This window comes from Peromyscus eremicus, chromosome 8a, assembly GCF_949786415.1.
Source record: "Peromyscus eremicus chromosome 8a, PerEre_H2_v1, whole genome shotgun sequence".
NCBI classification, from domain to species: Eukaryota; Metazoa; Chordata; class Mammalia; order Rodentia; family Cricetidae; genus Peromyscus; species Peromyscus eremicus.
In genome coordinates, this window is record NC_081423.1 from 64131778 (window position 1) to 64148401 (window position 16624).

The 16624-nt window shown below is 50.7% G+C and overlaps 1 protein-coding gene across 2 annotated transcripts in view; it reads right to left on the reverse strand.

The window, feature by feature from the left end:
* Nucleotides 1-315: 315 nt before the first annotated feature.
* Nucleotides 316-16624, reverse strand: part of Asic2 (acid sensing ion channel subunit 2) — a 1069830-nt gene continuing 1053521 nt past the window's right edge. For both annotated transcript variants that reach the window (XM_059271337.1, XM_059271336.1), the window contains exons 4-10: nt 16347-16497; nt 13829-13885; nt 11863-12016; nt 7406-7497; nt 4187-4266; nt 2354-2422; nt 316-842 (exon numbers count right to left, since the gene is read on the reverse strand). In XM_059271337.1, coding sequence (XP_059127320.1) covers nt 741-842; nt 2354-2422; nt 4187-4266; nt 7406-7497; nt 11863-12016; nt 13829-13885; nt 16347-16497 — 705 coding nt within the window. In that variant the 3' untranslated portion in view covers nt 316-740. The remainder of the gene's footprint in view (nt 843-2353; nt 2423-4186; nt 4267-7405; nt 7498-11862; nt 12017-13828; nt 13886-16346; nt 16498-16624) is intronic.

The following is a 16624-nucleotide window of genomic DNA, read 5'->3' on the forward strand; positions in this document are numbered from 1 at the left end:
ACCAAAACGATCTTCAACAGACAAACAAAAACAGCCCCCGCCCCAAACAAAACAAAAGAAATCAAACTCTACAGCTGTGTCACAGGGTGAGAACGACGTGGCTCCATGGACGAATACTGGGGTCACCCAGGCCACTGTACCACCTCCACAGGTGCTGGGATAAGAAGGAGGTTGGCACTGGTCACCTTTAGTGCAGGAGCCCCATGGGCCAGTTTGGGGGACAAGGGTTCGTGGGCAGGTTAAGAACCTTCACAAACAACACAAGGATCAAACGTTGTAGAGAGTTCGGTGGTTTCCTTTTTGACCGTGCAGTTTTGATTCCAGAGCTGGGCTCAGGGTGGCTTTGGGGCTGGAACCTGGTCCCACTGCCGAGGCAGCAGAGTGGACTCTGGAAACTGCGTGGAGAAGATATCATGTACAAGACAGACGTGGAGGTGGCGCCGTGAGAAGTCTGAGCATGCGGGTGCTTTGTACATCTGGCAGTGAGATGTGATGGCAGGTTAGTTCTTGGACAGTTCCGGAGTGGGACTCATTGGTCCTACAAGGGACAAGTGGCAGGGCCCGGGACGATTCATGTCAGATGTGGCCAGAGTGAGGCTTGGCAGAAGTTCGCAATGTGTGCATAGGGGGGGCTCTTGCTTCTTTCCGTCATCAGGGGCCATCCCGTCTGAGCTTGCTGTCCCCTGTCCTGGGTCTTGGGCCTTTAAGGTCTGTTTGGAGGTGCCGGGTCGCCTGAGGTGTCAGCAGGCAATCTCTTCCAGGGTGCCCAAAGCGGTCTGCAGGGGCACATTCACAGTGTGGCTGATGGTTTCTGAGTGATTCGGCATCGTGTCACAGGTGCTCTGCAGGGGAAAAGAAGGGGGCACATCTCACTCATTCAGAAAAATCGACTGCAAAGTCCTGTGAGGCAGGGTGGGATCCTCTAAAGGTCGGAATCAGAACTGATCAGAGCTCCAGGGTTGGCCCCGGGGAGATACAGAAGAGTCCCTGAGCAGGGTGGACCTGAAATGCTGGACATCTCCCGAAGCTCCCAGGCTGCAGTGTGCAGATGGTTGAGAGAAAAGGGAGGAGAAGGGCCAGGCAGGAGGTTGCGCCAGGGATATGGTGCTGGGGTTGGTTCTGGACAGGGTAGGGTGAGGAGTGGGGGGAGCTGATGGAGACAGAGCTGGGGGAGGGGGAACAGGTGAAAGGTGGCTATGACTGAGACATTCTAAGGAAGGAAGGGAGGTGGGGAGGGAATCATGGCTTTTAGAGCACTCAGTCTCTGAAATGCAAGTACAATCTCTCTGAACCCTATGAGACCCCTCTGAGGCTTTGTGATCCTATGCAGATGCTTAGGGAGGCTTAGGAACGTCCCCCAGGCACACAGCAAGGACTCTGAGGACCTAGGCTGTGGACAAGACAATTGAGACCAGAGCCTAGGCTCTTTGCTTCTTTGCGGTTTTCTCCCTTAGCAGAGGCTCGCCTTCAGGAGTCACGAGAATCAAAGCCAGGCTTCTTGCCTGGGAACTGTGTAATGAGACAGTATCTGGAATAGAAATGGGAGCCTGACAGAAAGGGCTAGAATCCATCTGGGACTAGCACATTTTAGTGAGGCAGTGGCCACTTGAGCATGATTCCTACAAGGCTGATTTGGGATGTAGTATGGGAAAGAGAGCTGGAGATACCCGCCTCAGTCAACCAAGTCCTGAGCCCAGGAGTGGGCTGAGCTATGGAAAAGAATGATGGACAGGCATGAAAGTGAAGGGCACTGCCTCTGATTATAGAGAAAAGGTAGAGTGATCCAGTGGTTAGAGGCACTTAAGGTTTAGTTACATAGCTTAAAAGCTATGTAACTCTGGCCTCTGGGCCTCAATGGCATCAAAGGCCAAAAGAAGGTAAAGACAGACCTTCATCTATGGTGGCTGTGATGACAAGACCCAACCCCAAACGGTGCCCAACCTCTAGCCAGAATGCAGTAGTCAGTAGTCGTAATGTGTACAATTGCTGCTACTAAATGCATGAGGCCTCATACTCCTTCAAATAGATGGAGGTCAGTGACATTGGTGCACTTACCACTCTTAGGAAATGTGGAAGTAGACATAGGGACTCTCTTGTAGGAGTACGGGAGGAGGGGAATAGCCCTGTGGCCTGGAGAAGGATCCACCCTAGGAAGCATCTTTTAGAGTCAGCTCCACTCATGGCTTAGCCATTGGCTTTTGGATATGGCCTAGCTGGAGTGTCCTTGGATTTGGGGCATGAGAGGGTGTCACAGGTCATGGAAAGATGGGCTGAGATTCAGGTCCTTCCTGCCCCTACCTGTGTCTCATTTCATATTGCCTACACAAGCTAGCCCATGGAGAGCTGTTCTTACCATGTTCTCATCATGGCTCCCTTCCTCCTCTTCTTTGCCAAGCAGGTCTAGTAGCTTCTCTTTGATCAGCTGTAAGAAAGACAGGAAGTGGACTGTCAGGCTGGGAGGATGGTGCAAAGGCCAAAGGGTACCCTTCCTCAGGGCTGAACCAGAGAACCACATAGGCAGTGACTATGGGCTGTGGCTGTACATATGACGGCAAGAGCCCTGCCTGGTGGACAGCTCTAGGGCCTCACTCTCTCAGGCTCTCCTTTTGGCCTACATGTGATTTTGTTGCTCCAAACAGAGCTTGGAAGAGGGTCGGGGAGGGCTCTGCCTTGCTGTGTGGACCACTTTCTCCAATGGATAAGCTAAAGGTGCTGGTATACCCAGATCCCCATGGGTCCTAGGCAGCATTGTGGGAACTCTTTCTCATTGTGTAGCTCAGGTTGGCCTCAGGTTCACCATCCTCCTGTCTCAGCCTTCCTGGTGTTGAGATTACAGATATATGCCACCACACCCAGGTTCTTTATTCACATTCAAGGACCGATACCTCCAGAAGATGAGGGCATGCCCAAGGGTTATAACACTTCATTTGTAGCAATTAAGGGTAGTTCTTAAATATGCTATCTAATGGGGCTCAATTTGCCATTCACTTTGTACAGCTTTTCAAGAGAATGAATAAATAATGCAGAAAAAAAATCTGGACGTATTTGGGTTGCAGTCTCATCATGCTGAGGGACACACGAGTCTCCGGACTGGTCACAAGGGGATCTACTGAAATGATTGCCGGGGCTATTTTGCCTTCCCTGGGAGGCCATGAGGAGGCTGAGAATCAGAGTCCCAAGGGACTGTGCAGTGTGGGAATGCTGGAGGACTTTGGGATGGCCACCTGTTTCAGGGAGGCACTCCCAGCCCGGTGTGAATTGCCCATCTGTGGCCAGGGACATGGAGGTCTCCAAGTGATCACCAGAGCAGGGCAGAGCTGGCGTGGAACCTATTCCTAGGTAGGTTAGCCCACTAACTCAGCTGTTCTTCAGGCGGCTGGTCATGCCCACCTCTCTGCCCAGATGAACCATGGGCAGAGTAGACCGAGGCAGGCTCACTCTTGCCTGGGGTTAGGAAGTTGTAAGAGCTGATATGGTCCAGGGCCTCTGTTTGAGAATCTTTCAGAAACCTAGCCCCAGCTGCCTCTAGAGGGTCACATCTCCCCAGACTGTGAGTGGCAGAAGCAGTTAGTGGACACTGTGATCTCACTGGGGGTTGATGAGGATTCCAGGGACATGTGCTCCCTCCCTAGGGCTGGCTAGGCCATGGAAGACAGGCCACTCAGAGGACAGGCTTGCAAGTGGTGTGTGCTCCTGAGTATGTTGTGCGTGGTATGCAGATCTGTGAATGTGGTTTGAATATGTGTGTGTGTGCTCACACACGTGCGTGCGCACACACTGTTCAGAAACACATTGTGTGAATGCATGTGGGATATGTATGTTTAAGTGTGATACATATGCATGTAATATGTTGGGTGTGTGATGTGTTGCATATAGATGTGGACTACCCAGGGTATGAAACCCTGCCCTGGTCCCACTGTGGGTGTAAGGGACTCAGGACTGCCTTCTGCACAGGCTGGCCTCTTCTCACCCCTCCACTCCCACTCTGTGGCATAGGCCAGGTCCAGGGAGAGAACTAGGGTTGCCATTTCTCTCACATCTACCTCTCCTAAGACTCCTCCTGCCTTACGCTTTGGAGAAGTGGCTTTGTGTGTGTGGATCAAAGCTACTGCCTCAGCCCCGCTTGGTTCTGAGTCTGGGTGTTCCGCTGTTTAGTCATTTCCCCAAGGGTGCCCCCAAATCTTACCTCATAAATATAATCAAAGAGCTCTAGTATTGTAAGGATACTAGCACCAATAAACAATCCCATCTGACCACCAATGTCACCTGCAGAGGAAGGGAAAAGACCAGAGATTGGGTTTTACACACAGATCCAGGAAGGGGTGAAGAGACGATGAACTTGGAAGCTGGAGCTCTTCAGTGTGCCCCCTCCAAGGGAAGCCTGGGCCTCGTCACTGGAGGGCCAGTCCTTGGAAAGGTCCACCTTCACTCAGGTATATCACTAGCCAGCAGGGTTGGGGCTGATCACTCACTAATGAGGCTCATGGGTCTGTTTAGGGAGCAGAAGAAGCTCTGAGTGAATGTGTGTTGTTGATATGGGTACTGCCATGTCAAGGACCCCAGTGCCTCTACCTCATGGGAGTGGCAAAGCCTCCCCTGGGTGAGGCTCAGAGGGACGGGAAAGCCCGCCTCTGGTCTGTGTGTGAATGTTGATAGTGTGTGCAGAAAATGTTGACCATAGCTTTCTCCCCTCGATGTTCACGGCATGAAGACTGCTCCTACTGAGATTAGTGGAACCTGCCTCCTTGGACAGCTGTTTATAATAACCCTGCCTCCTTGTCATCTACATGTAATAACCCACACCCTTATTTAGTTGTATGTGATAACCCCACCTCCCTGGGCTCAATATGGCTTCCGTTTGTTCCCTTCCACCCCCATTCCTCTGGTGCAAGTTTACTGGGGAATGTGTATGTCTGCGTGAGTATGCCACGTATGAGGTGTGCATTGGCAACTGGAATAAAGCCAGTATAGACAGAATGCAGAATGTGTGTAGGTAGCATGTCTGACCATTGATGGCTTTAGGTGAGTGCATATCTCTTTCCACTTTAGGCACACAGAATGTGTCTCTGTGTGTTTGATAGATGTGCCTAGAGTATGCCCGAATGTGCACAGCATGCGTGAGCATTGTGTAGGTGTAGGTGTGTTCCTGTGTGTGCCTTGTAGGCGTACGTAATGAGTACGTGGACATATAGGCATCGATTGTGTCTGCCTAGGTTTGCTGTGTGTATGGATGTGCCTCTGAAGCTATGTGGTGGGACACAGGGCTGTGCAGGTGTGCATGTGTGCATATGTGTATGTGTGTGCGTGCGTGCGTGCGTGCGTGCGTGTGCGTGTGTGTGTGTGTGTGTGTGTGTGTGTGTGTGTGTGTGTGTGTGTGTTGGTTCTGGAGCATCATGGGTACATGGACTTGTAGGTTGGTTTCAGTGTGCATGTTGTGTGTGTTAGCACGGGGGTATTGAGTGGTGTGCATATGGGGTAGTGGTGAGAGAAGACTGAGCGGGGCCTGATGGCTGAAGGTTTGTATGTGGCACACACTTTCCTCACAGGAGGCACAGATGGCGGCACCATTTCCTCACAGGCTATTCTGGGCGGGAACAAGATGCTGGGAACAAGCTTATCCTTATATCTGATGCAGACGTGACAGATTCAAAGCCTGGACCCTTTTTGCTCTCTCTGTCTATCTCTATCTCTGTGTGTGTGAGAGAGAGGGGGGAGGGAGGGAAGGAGGGGGAGAGAGGGAGAAAGGAGGGAGGGTGGGATGGAGAGAGGGAGAAAGAGGGGGGAGGGAGAGAGAGGAAGAGAGAGAGGGAGAGAGAGAGCAGGAACACATCTATGCAAGCTTGATCCTCTTTGAGGAGGGAAGGGGAAATAGCAGACCTTCCAGGGGTGAGTGCAGGGCGTGACCTGTGCTCTGTGGCTCAGGGCCTTTAACCACAATAACCTCCATGGAGGCCCAAGTGACAGCTACCTCCACAGAGCTGGCACTGAACAAAGGCTTTGTCTGTCTCCTCCTAGATGAAGCATAGAATGCTCCCACGGCTCTGGTCATACCAGATGGGGCAGGAGTCCTGGCACAGTGACTATGTAGGTGCCACAGACTGCTACTGATGGCTGAGCTAACTGCCACAGTGAACTAGGTGTGATGGTTCATCTCCATCGTCAACTTGACTACATTGGAGATGACTAAGTGGGGTGGACAACTCTAAATATGGGAGTGGCCGTCCTATGGGCTGGGGGCTTGGAGATGGAAAAGGGAAAAAGGAAAAAGGAGAAAGGAAAGAGTCTGCTGCTCCCTGCCCCCTCCCCTCCTCCCTCTTCCTCTCCCTTCCTCCCTCCCTCCCTCCCTCCCTCCCTTCTTCCCTTGCTCACCTCCCTCTCTCCCTCCCAGCTGTTTTCTGGCCGCCAGGATGTAAGCTACTCTGCTTTATCACCCTGTTCCCACCACACTGGACTGCAAACCCTGGAATCATGAGCCAAAACAAACCCCTGCCCTCCTCGAGTTGTTTTGCTCAGGCGTTTTCATAGTGATGAAGAGGCAGAGGACACAGTGGGAGATAGGAAGCCTGGCTTACAGAAACAGGACGTTCAGCACGGGGAAGCCCCCTCCCTGCCCATGTCCTCACAGCTGACCTTCAGAAGTCCTTGGATTCAAAGCCTGCTCTTCCTTCTACACTTTCAGGTGGAAGCTGCCCCTCCCAGGATGCTACTACAACTCCGTTCAGTCTCAGGGACAACAGCCATTACCACTGTGTCCTTTCTTTAGAGTGGGCAGGAGGGAGCACAAGTTCAAGGGTTGGTTCCTTGACCAGAATGTGAGTGTCCAGATGGGCTAGGGCCAGGGTTGAGCTTAATTCCTTGGGTGCACCATGTTCCATCAGGACCAGGGCAGCCAATGGGAACCTGTGTGGAGTGGCAGTCAGGTTGGTGGCCATCTGGAGAGATCAGCTCTTCTTCCCTGTTTGAGAAAGGGCTCTGGGTCCAGGGGACAACACTCAGCTTCTCAGTGCATTGTTGTCTTGGCTCCACCAGGGACTCTGATAGTTTGGATGCCTGGGGACCAGCCAAGCTGGACATTCTCTCCTTCCACGGTTCTGCTAGCGTTCAGGCCCTGGGACGCCGACTCCAACCTAGAGACAGGCTATGGAATCCAAGAGGGCAGGCCTGTAGACATCCCGTGAGACCTTTGTGTTCACTCCTCGCTGCACGGAGGAGACTGAGGCCTTAGGCTGAGGATTGAACTGGATCTCTAGCCTCTACTCAGCAAGTATGGAGAGAGTAACTAGTACATTAACAAGTTTGCCTCCTTGGGAGGCTTCTATGTCTGTCGGCCCGCCTCCCGCCCACCTCCCCACCCCCACCCCTCCCCAGAGATGTGGAAATGTATGTGACAGACATTCCAACTCACCAAGTAAGGCAGCAACTTCATACGTCTTCTTCTGTTCAATTGTCTCGTAATTGAGCGCTTCAAAAAATATATCCAGGACAAGAATGTTCTCTCTGCAGAGGGAACATTAAACACCACACACGGTTAGAACCCTCAGCATTCATGGGACGGCTAATGCAGCTTTCCTTTTGATGGATAGAGAAAGGGAGGCCAAGGGAGCTGCCCAAAAGAGGAACTCCAGAGCCAGAGGCTCCTGTCATCTGTGTCCCTGTTTGTCCTTACATCTACTCCATTCTCTTGGCAGCCTTTCTGGGAGTCCAGCCCGCACCCAGGTCCTTAAGTCTTCTGGGGCCTGCTTGGTTTTTAGCATGCAAATGAGCCCAGCAATCTCCTGATTAGGCTGGCCTCAGTTTGGGTGCTTGCCCTAGCTGAACATCTAAATGGTTATGGCCCACTCCTGAGAGTCCCCGTTTTCTCCTGAGACCCCTAACAAGTCTCTCATGGTGGGAGGCCCTGACCTGGCATTGTTCAGTGGGTTGCCAGAGCTGGGGAGGACTGGAGGGAGCAGGCCCGTGGCTGGCTGCAGGGATTCCTGGCAGAAGCCCGACACTCCTTCTGTGACTTTCCTGCAGGCAGGTGTGTTAATGAGACACATCTTGGCAGTGAAACTCATCCCTACTTGCAGAATGCCTGCTAAGCAGCAGGGCCCGGTGTTTCCTACACTAGTCTCCTTCTGTGGGGCTTGACATGCCCTCCATGCCCCTTGTTTTAACCTGTTGAGCAGAAGTCATCTCAGGAAGGGGCCTGGCGACTGTCCTGGAATGGGAGAGTGGCTGGGAGAGAAGGAAGCAAGTGCCTTCCACACCATGGAACTTTACAGCAATGAACAGGCTCCCTTTCTCCCATCTGGCTTCCTCCCTGACTGCCGCCTGGAGGGTCTTTCTGAAACTGTTATGTTGATTCAAATGAAAGAAGACCACGATTCAGTTTCTCAGTCATACAAACGATATCACAGATGTTCCACAGCCATGCATGCATGGCCAGTGGTTACCACATTGGGTGCCACAGTTGTAGAATCTATCATTCCAGAATGTTCTATTGGGGAGCAGAGCTCAAGGACACAAATTCGACACGGGCTATTGTCATTCCTCTTGGTTGTCTGCCCGAACTAGGTAGTAAGACCTAATGGTAAAGACATCACACATATTTTGGTGACAGGGCATAGAGAATCAGGTAGGAACTGAGCTGGAAGCTTCCTCCCTGCCGGCCAGCTTTCAAGGTGCTCTGCAGGTGCTGAGGTAGAAAAGTCATCAGTGGCCTTACCCAGCTGTGACCCCTGTGAGAGACAATACTAACCAGCCGGGGAAGATATACCCACTGGTGCAATGTGGCATGAAGGTTATAGGGGTAACTAACTGCTTTTTGATTGCATTTGCGGTCTGTTCCACAAGAGAGAATCTCTATTCACTACTGTAAACCTTCTCAAGAGCCCATGGCTGGGGAGATCATAACTGCCCCCCCCACGGGCGGGGGTTGTATGTACTTTTGTTTTGCTAAGTGGACATGTGTCAAACTGCCTTCTAAGTACTTATATTTATAACCCTAGATGATTGCAGCTCTCAGCACTTGGTCAGAGGAGGTTCTGTTTGCAGTGAGCAATGCTAACACCGAGACTCATAATGGGCTGAAGTGCAGAGAATAAGTGATTGTTTTTTTTTGTTGTTGTTTGTTTGTTTTTTGTTTTGTTTATTTGGTTTTTTTGTTTTTAGGGTTTTTTGTTTGTTTGTTTGTTTTAACTGAAACCTGACCTGGAACTCACTCTGTAGACCAGGCTGGCCTCAAACTTGCAGAGATTCACCTGCCTCTGCCTCCCGAGTGCTGGGATTAAAGGCCTGTGCCACCACCGCCCGGCCAAGAATAAGTGATTGTTAAGGGCTAATCTCTAAATGGAACACCTATACCAACCCCTCCACCCCCAACCCCGCAAGGCTTGGGGAACACCATGGAAAAGAAGGGAGAGAGAAGGAAAGAGCTGGAGGACAGGGAGGGGTGCAGTGAAACGCTGTCCTCTGGACGTGCCGTGGCCATCCATTGCGCCCTTGGACTCAGCGGCTAAGGTTACCCAAACAAGACCTGTACAAGACAGGGCCCATGAGCATTCCTTCAGGGATGGAGGAGGGACTCATGAGGCCTCACCCAATGGTTGCTAAGTGAGAAGTAGTTTTCTTCAGTGGTAGAGCCACTGGTAACTTGCCTGTACTTCAGTAAATAACCTCACCCATGCTCATGCAAGCAAGCCTAATGAAGCTCAACAGGACACACAAATACTCCCCCAAACAACAACAAAACACTCAAAAGTGAGGAGGAGGGGGTCTTTGGGAAAAAAGAAGAGATTCTGCAGGAGTGGGAGGGGGATTGAAAGAGTGTAACAGCACGTGAAAATGACCACAATACACCACATATATTATGAGATCGTCAAAATAACTTAATAAATAAGTAGAATACATATTTGATGAGCTGGGCATGGTGACATAGGCCTATAATCCTAGCACACGGGAGTTGAGGCAGGAGGATCATGAATTTGAGGCCAGCCCTCCAACATTAATGAGACCCTATTTCAAATAAAATTATAAAAGGCAAATTTGAGCTTGTCATCGACCTTCTAAATGGTCAGTTGCTCCCTAGTCTAACACAAGGTCCCTCCCCTGAACCTCACCCCCACTCACCCTTAGCTCATCCTATGGGACCTGTGACATGCCCATCTTCCCCTTAGTCTCTGATGTTCCCTGTGCCAACTCTGCCCTAAGTCCCCCAATGGGATACATTCTTCTGTTCATTTACCCCATGTAAAGGGATTATTTTGCACCCCAGATCCTAGCCAGAAGGATCAGTGGTACATGAGCAAAGAATAAGAAGAAGTTCTTGCCATTTGGGGAGCTTCCCACTACGACGAGTGTACAGGGCGGCAACAAAGAAGGACTCAGACTGGGAAAGAAAGTTAGAACATGGGGAGGGGCTGTCTGTTTAAGTCTCTGAAGAGACCAGATCCCAAAGCCTGAAGACATCAGGCTGTGTCCTGCTGCCCTGCATCTCTCCGTCCGTGCTGTGGCTGACAGGTATTTATTTATATAAAGTTCCTTCCAGCCCCCCAAAACCCACAAAAGTCAGCTAACCCTCCTGTTTGGGGAATTCATCTGAAGGCTTTCTGTTCTGGGTCCCTCCCCAACCCCTGCCACCCACCTCTTTCACCATAGCTCTATCTTTTTTTTTTTAATGATTAATTTATTTTTATTTCATGTACATTGGTTTGCCTATTTGAGGGTATTGGATCCCTTGGAGCTGGTTTTACAGACAGTTGTGAGCCACCATGTGGTTGCTGGGAATTGAACCCAGGTCCTCTGGAAGAGCAGCCAGTGCTCTTAACCACTGAGCCATCTCCCAGCCCCATGGCTCTATCTTTACCTCTCCCACTTTTTCAGCTGTTCCTACCAATGTTAGCGCCTTTCCAGGCTTTAAAGGGAAGCCCCTCTTTCCCTTCAAGGTCCTGGCCCATGGTTTTTGACGTCCTGTTGTTTCTTTCTAATAATTTCCCACTTCAAGACCTGATCATGCTCTTGGATCTTTCTCCTGATACATCTAATTATTTTCTTCTTCTTTTTAATATTTCTCTCTCTCTCTCTCTCTCTCTCTCTCTCTCTCTCTCTCTCTCTCTCTCTCTTTCTGTGTATGTGTGTGTGTGTGTGTGTGTGTGTGTGTGTGTGTGTGTGTGTGCGCGCATGTGTGTGTGACAGCAGAAGCCAGAAGAGGGCATCAGGTCCATTGGAGCTGGAGTTACAGACATTTCTGAGCTGCCCGGTATGGGTGCTGGAATCCGAACAGCTCTCCCAGCTGCTGAGCCATCTCTCCATGCCCGCCCCTCGTAAACCTAATTCTTGACGGATAGTTGTGTCAGCTCCTTTCCTGAACGGAACCGCTCACTTAACAGCAAGTCACATGCTGAAGCAGTATTATAAAGGAAAACACCACAGTGCCTGGGGAGGAGAATCATCTAACCTTCTAAGACGGTGCTATTTAAATGGAGACAGGTACCTAGAGGAACCAGCTAGGCAGAGTGGCAGGAAAAGTGTTTCCAGAAGAGGGAACAGAAGGCTCAAGACCCACCAGGAGAATTCCATGTTCTTTAGAAAGCTCAAGCTTTCCCTGAACCTTACCTGGAGCAAACTACAGTCAACTACGTTTATCCCTTAGTGTCTGCATATCTCAATTATAACCAGTGTTGTCCCAGACGTCATTGCCCTATGTGGCATTAAATCCTGCACTTATCTCCCCGGGAGGCTGCAAGCTCTTTGTGGCTTTGTCTTCTGAGCTTGGCACACAGCAGGTGCTCAATTAATGTTTGCTAAATTGAGCTAACTGCTTGCCTTTTTGCCTCTTTCTGCATGCCCCCTCCCCATGCTCTCCCTTCCCACTTAACTTACGAGATATATTTTTCAGATTTGTTAAATTTCTTCTCCAGGTACTTGGCTGACGTCTTGCTGGGGATCTTCACCATGGAGAGCTCTTTGTTGTAACGGGTCAGGTTGCAGGGTGTCCTGCAGAGACAGTAATTGCTGTCCTTTTCTGCCAGGAGGCCTGGAGAAGAGAGGAGAGGGTCTCAGGCAGGCCTGGGTGGGGGCAAGGATCTCTGGTCCAGCATACCCAGATTCTAGGCATTAAGAGAGGAAGCCCGGTGGGGGAGCTGGGCCCCAGGAAACTGGGCTAGGGAAATTGCTAAGATGGGATTGTGTCAGGGGCGCTTGTTTCCTTTCTGCTTGCTGTTACTGTCCTCTGGCACTTTCAAAAGTGTTGATCCATTGCCACTTTTAGGGAGACAGTTCCACAGTAGGCCTGGCCTGGCCCCTCCCATTCCCATGACTTTCTCCTGTGACTAGCATCAGAGTTCTGACCCACCAAGTGGGTCACCATGGAAGTTAACATGGAGAACATTGTGCTTGGAGCTCAGGATTTCATGTTCTTCTTGCTGGCTCTCTTCATAACCAATGCCATGCCCTCTACCTACTGAGAGGCTACACAGGGAAAGATCCTTGAATCCTTTTCCTGGAGCAACCTAAACCCTTCCCTCCACCTCCCACCTCCCCGACACCCAGAACACAGCTCTCCCTTTCCTCTCCAACCAGACCAGGTAGCTAAGGCACTGCTGCCCTCTGACAGGCTCTCTTTTTAACCAGACTTTAGCCAGGGCCTTGAGAGTTGGCTTCTCCACTGCTCAGCCCCGCTTTGGAAAGAAGCCTGCTAAAGGCAGCATAGAGAGAATTCCCACCTCGATACTCCATCACCCTGGCCTGCCTCCAGGAAGAACCCCAGCCCTGGGAGTAGCAATACTCCCCTCCTGACATCTCCGCTGTCCTTCTGACCCTTCACGGTGTTTGCAGGCGATGAGTCCCTGACTGCCCGATACATACTGAGATGAATACCCCTGTTGCAGTCACCTTGATGCTTAATCTCAAGGGTCCAAAAGTTTTCTTAACCATTAGCAAGAAAAACTTTTCCTTCAGCCCCTCCCTCCCTTCCTCCCTCCTTCTTTTGTTCCCCCTTACCCTTATGTCTCTTTCACTTGGTTTTGTTATCTTTATTCCAAAGAAAGATTCTGCATATATTGTAAACCCCGCCCCCACTTCTCAGGCCGTCTACCACAGGAGTCCAGCTTTGCCCTCACTTAGTGCTACCAAGTGCAGCCGCGGGAGGACCTGGAGTGTGCAGTGTTTTCAGTACTGTCTGCCTTTTCCTGGGACTGGAGCGAGGGGAGGTAGGCAGACAGCAGGACAGCTACTGAGCTACCCCAACCCCTGCCTCTGTGCCCCTCCTCCCTCCCTGCTTTCCAGATGGGGAGCCAGCAGTTACTTTAGACCTCAAATGCCCTGGAGGCTATGAGAGGAGGAGGGTGGGGGGAAAGTGGGGAGCTGGCAGCGGTGGCATAGTGGGGCTCGGAATGGCTTGTGTTTGCACACATGGGATGGGAGAGGACCTCCCCTCTCCGCCACTTCCTCTCCCTTGGGCTCAGAGCATGGGTGGGAAGGACAATGCTGCTTTCGGATGAACCTGGTCCTTCCGTGTGGCTTCACCAGCCTCCTTCAGGTGACCCAGTGGCCCCTCGGCCACCCTCTCTCCATCTCTGCCCTCTCCCTGTACCCTCCACTCCCTGTGAAATCTACTTCTTCATCACCACCTCTGTGTCTCCTCTCCCTCAGGCCCCTTGCAGCCCTCATCCACCTGTATGGTTCCCTCCTCTCCTCTCTTCCAACTTCCTGCAGCCACCCCATCCTGCAGGGCCTCTTTGTGCTCATCCCTTCCCTGCTCCGTTTTCCATGGCTGACTTCTGTGTCCCTACCAGATGACCCCACAATCACCACGTCACCTCCCACCCACTCTGTCCCCAGTACTGACCGAGGGCAGGCTCTGCACACTCCTTGTGCTGCTCAGGGGTGCAGAAAGGAGCATCTCCTGCAGGGAAGGAACGCAAAGAGAGAAACAGCGTTAAGCATACAGGAGCTATGCATGCCAGCGGCGCCTTAATGGCCCAGGCAGTGAGTGATTCCCAGCACCTACAGGGATAAGCTGTCTTCAGGGGACAGTTTGGGGTGCCACTGTTCAGTGTCCTCAGAACTGGAGGTGACTTCTGATTTGCTGTGAGGAGGAGACCATGAGACCTGCCTGGCCCTCTTCTGGTGGCTCACAATGGTGGATGATGGGGTAACTTGTCTGGAAGACTGGGGACAAAACAAGGTGAGGGTGGGCTGAGAAGGAGGTTCCTTCTAAGCCAGGTCCCATGTGGTCTCCTTGAACCCTTGTGTTAGGCTTCCAAGTAGAAAAACATGGGGCTCAGCACCGGGCCTTCCAGACAGTGAGCTCCTGGTGGTAAGGTGGGGTTGGCACAGGGGTCTATGCCACCCGGAGACCGCTGCTTCTCAGCACACCACACTGCCATGGGCACCCTGGGGTGGCCCTGTGCCTCCTCACAGCCCTGCCCATCACCTCATGCAGTTGAGATGTCACAGGTAATGTCACGGCTGGAATGACTGCAACTTCACTTTATCTGCTTGCCTCTGGCTCAGGTTTCATGGAAAAAGCTCACGGCTGGGGGGGGGTTCAGTCTGGGCATCAGGCAAGCTGATGCTAGTCTTCCTAGTCTTTCTCTCTGGAATCTCTCTGTAGAACACTAAGATTTTTTTTTTTGTTGTTGCTGATTGTTTTATTTTCTCCTCTTTTCTTTTTTCTTTATGAAATGCTTAAAGCCAAGATCCACCAGAAATGTCTTTTTTTGAACCATTTTCCCCCAAGTCCTTTTTACAGCATCGAAGAGCTGGTACATTTCCCTTTTCCAATAATAACATGTTAAGTGATGTGGTTTCCATTTTGCCCTGTCTTCCAGGACGCTCATAGGCAATTTTAATGTCATTATTTAAAGCAACACACATTTCTCCTCTTGTACTTTTGTAGGTCTGCAGTCAGCCACAGGCATCATTGGTGTTGGGAGAGTTATGTTCTTTCCTGGAGGATCTAGACCAGTGGTTCTCAACCTTCCTAATGCTGCAAGCTTTGAATTCAGTTCCTCATGTTGGGGTGACCCCCAACTGTAAAATTGTATCACTGCTACTTCATAACTGCAATTTGCTACTGTTATGAATCATAATGTAAATATCTGATATGCAGGATATCTGATATGTAACCCCTGAAGGGATCATAATCTAAGGTTGAGAACCTGATCTAGGGGGACAATCCACTGCCTTTGTAGTTTCTATAAGTCCCTCTCTGAGTCTTCCCTCAGAGCTACCTCTGACGCCAGCCATGGGAGTGATGTTGATTTCAAGGTCCAGAGTGGCTTGATTGGGCCCACTTCTACATCTTTCCCCACTAATGTCAGTGGCCTCAATAGTATTGGCAAAGTCTCTCTGGAGAGAGGCAGTTTTAAAGATCAACAATTCCAATCTTGGATGACTAAGATCGTTACCGATCACTAATGAAATAATTCAGAATTCAGCCCTGAGGAGACTCACCTGAGAACTGTCACAACAAAAACAACGGGTGATGGCCTAAGTCTCCACCAGAAGGATTGTGCTAAACAAGCTTAAATAATGTAGGATGTAAGCGCAGAAGAGCAAATATCAAAAGGGACAGCATTGCTCCAAGCACATAGTAGGTCATTAGTAGACATGACTTGCTCCTATCTCCTTGTGCACTAATATAACCACCACTGACTTTTGTTGTTTTTAGAACATCTTTACATCTTTCTTTTTCTTTTTCTTTTTAAGATAATGAAAGTAAAAACAGAGAGGGTTAGTAACATGGGCCAGCCACACAGTGAATGAAGAAGCCTGAAATAGAAGCTAAGGTCTATGCCCACAGTCCCAGTTGCCCCTCCTTGCTACCACTGTCCTGCCCAAACCAGCTCCCACTCCACAGTCCTGCCTCTGACATGCTGACTGCCTCTAATGAGATGGCAATAAGCGTTATTAGGCTGACAATGGAAATGTCTGCACAGGCACATTTATTTGCTCACTAATAGACTTTTGACACACTTGAAAGAGAGCTAGACATTTGGATGCAAGAAGGGAAACATCTGGGTGAAAGCCACAGACATCTGGATGTTCAAACAGGCACATTATCAGAATGTGTGGATCACGAGCATCCCATTATCTGGACGTTGAACTCAGGAGGCAAGAGGAACAGACAACTGGCAAGCATATGGAGCGTGGAGATGGAGGTGATGTACACATCTGGGCACCCCTGCATACCAACCAGAATGCTGCTCTGATTGATGGATGGACAGAATATTTCCACCCGCCCCTTGGTTGTCAGGTACCACAGTCTCCCTAGAACAATATTTCTTTGCATCCTCCAGGAGTGGGTGAGCTGTTTCCGGTCAGGGTGGGAACCTCAAAGTCCTGGGGGCTCTGACACCCACCTGGCATGTGGACCATACGGCAGTTGCAGTTCTCCACAATGTAGCGGGTCTCACAGTCAATCCGACAGGCGGTGATGCTGTAAACAGGAAAGAAGTCGAGCCCCATCTCAGAGGACCGACACTCCCCCCATGGTGGGGGCAGATACGTGAGCTGGAAGACAAACAAGAAGGAGGATACAATCATCCCTGGCAGAGGCTGCTCACTCCGTTTCCATGGACTCGGTGGCACGTTGGTCTGCCTGTTCAACGGGCAAATAAGCAATTGAGTATCTTTAGCA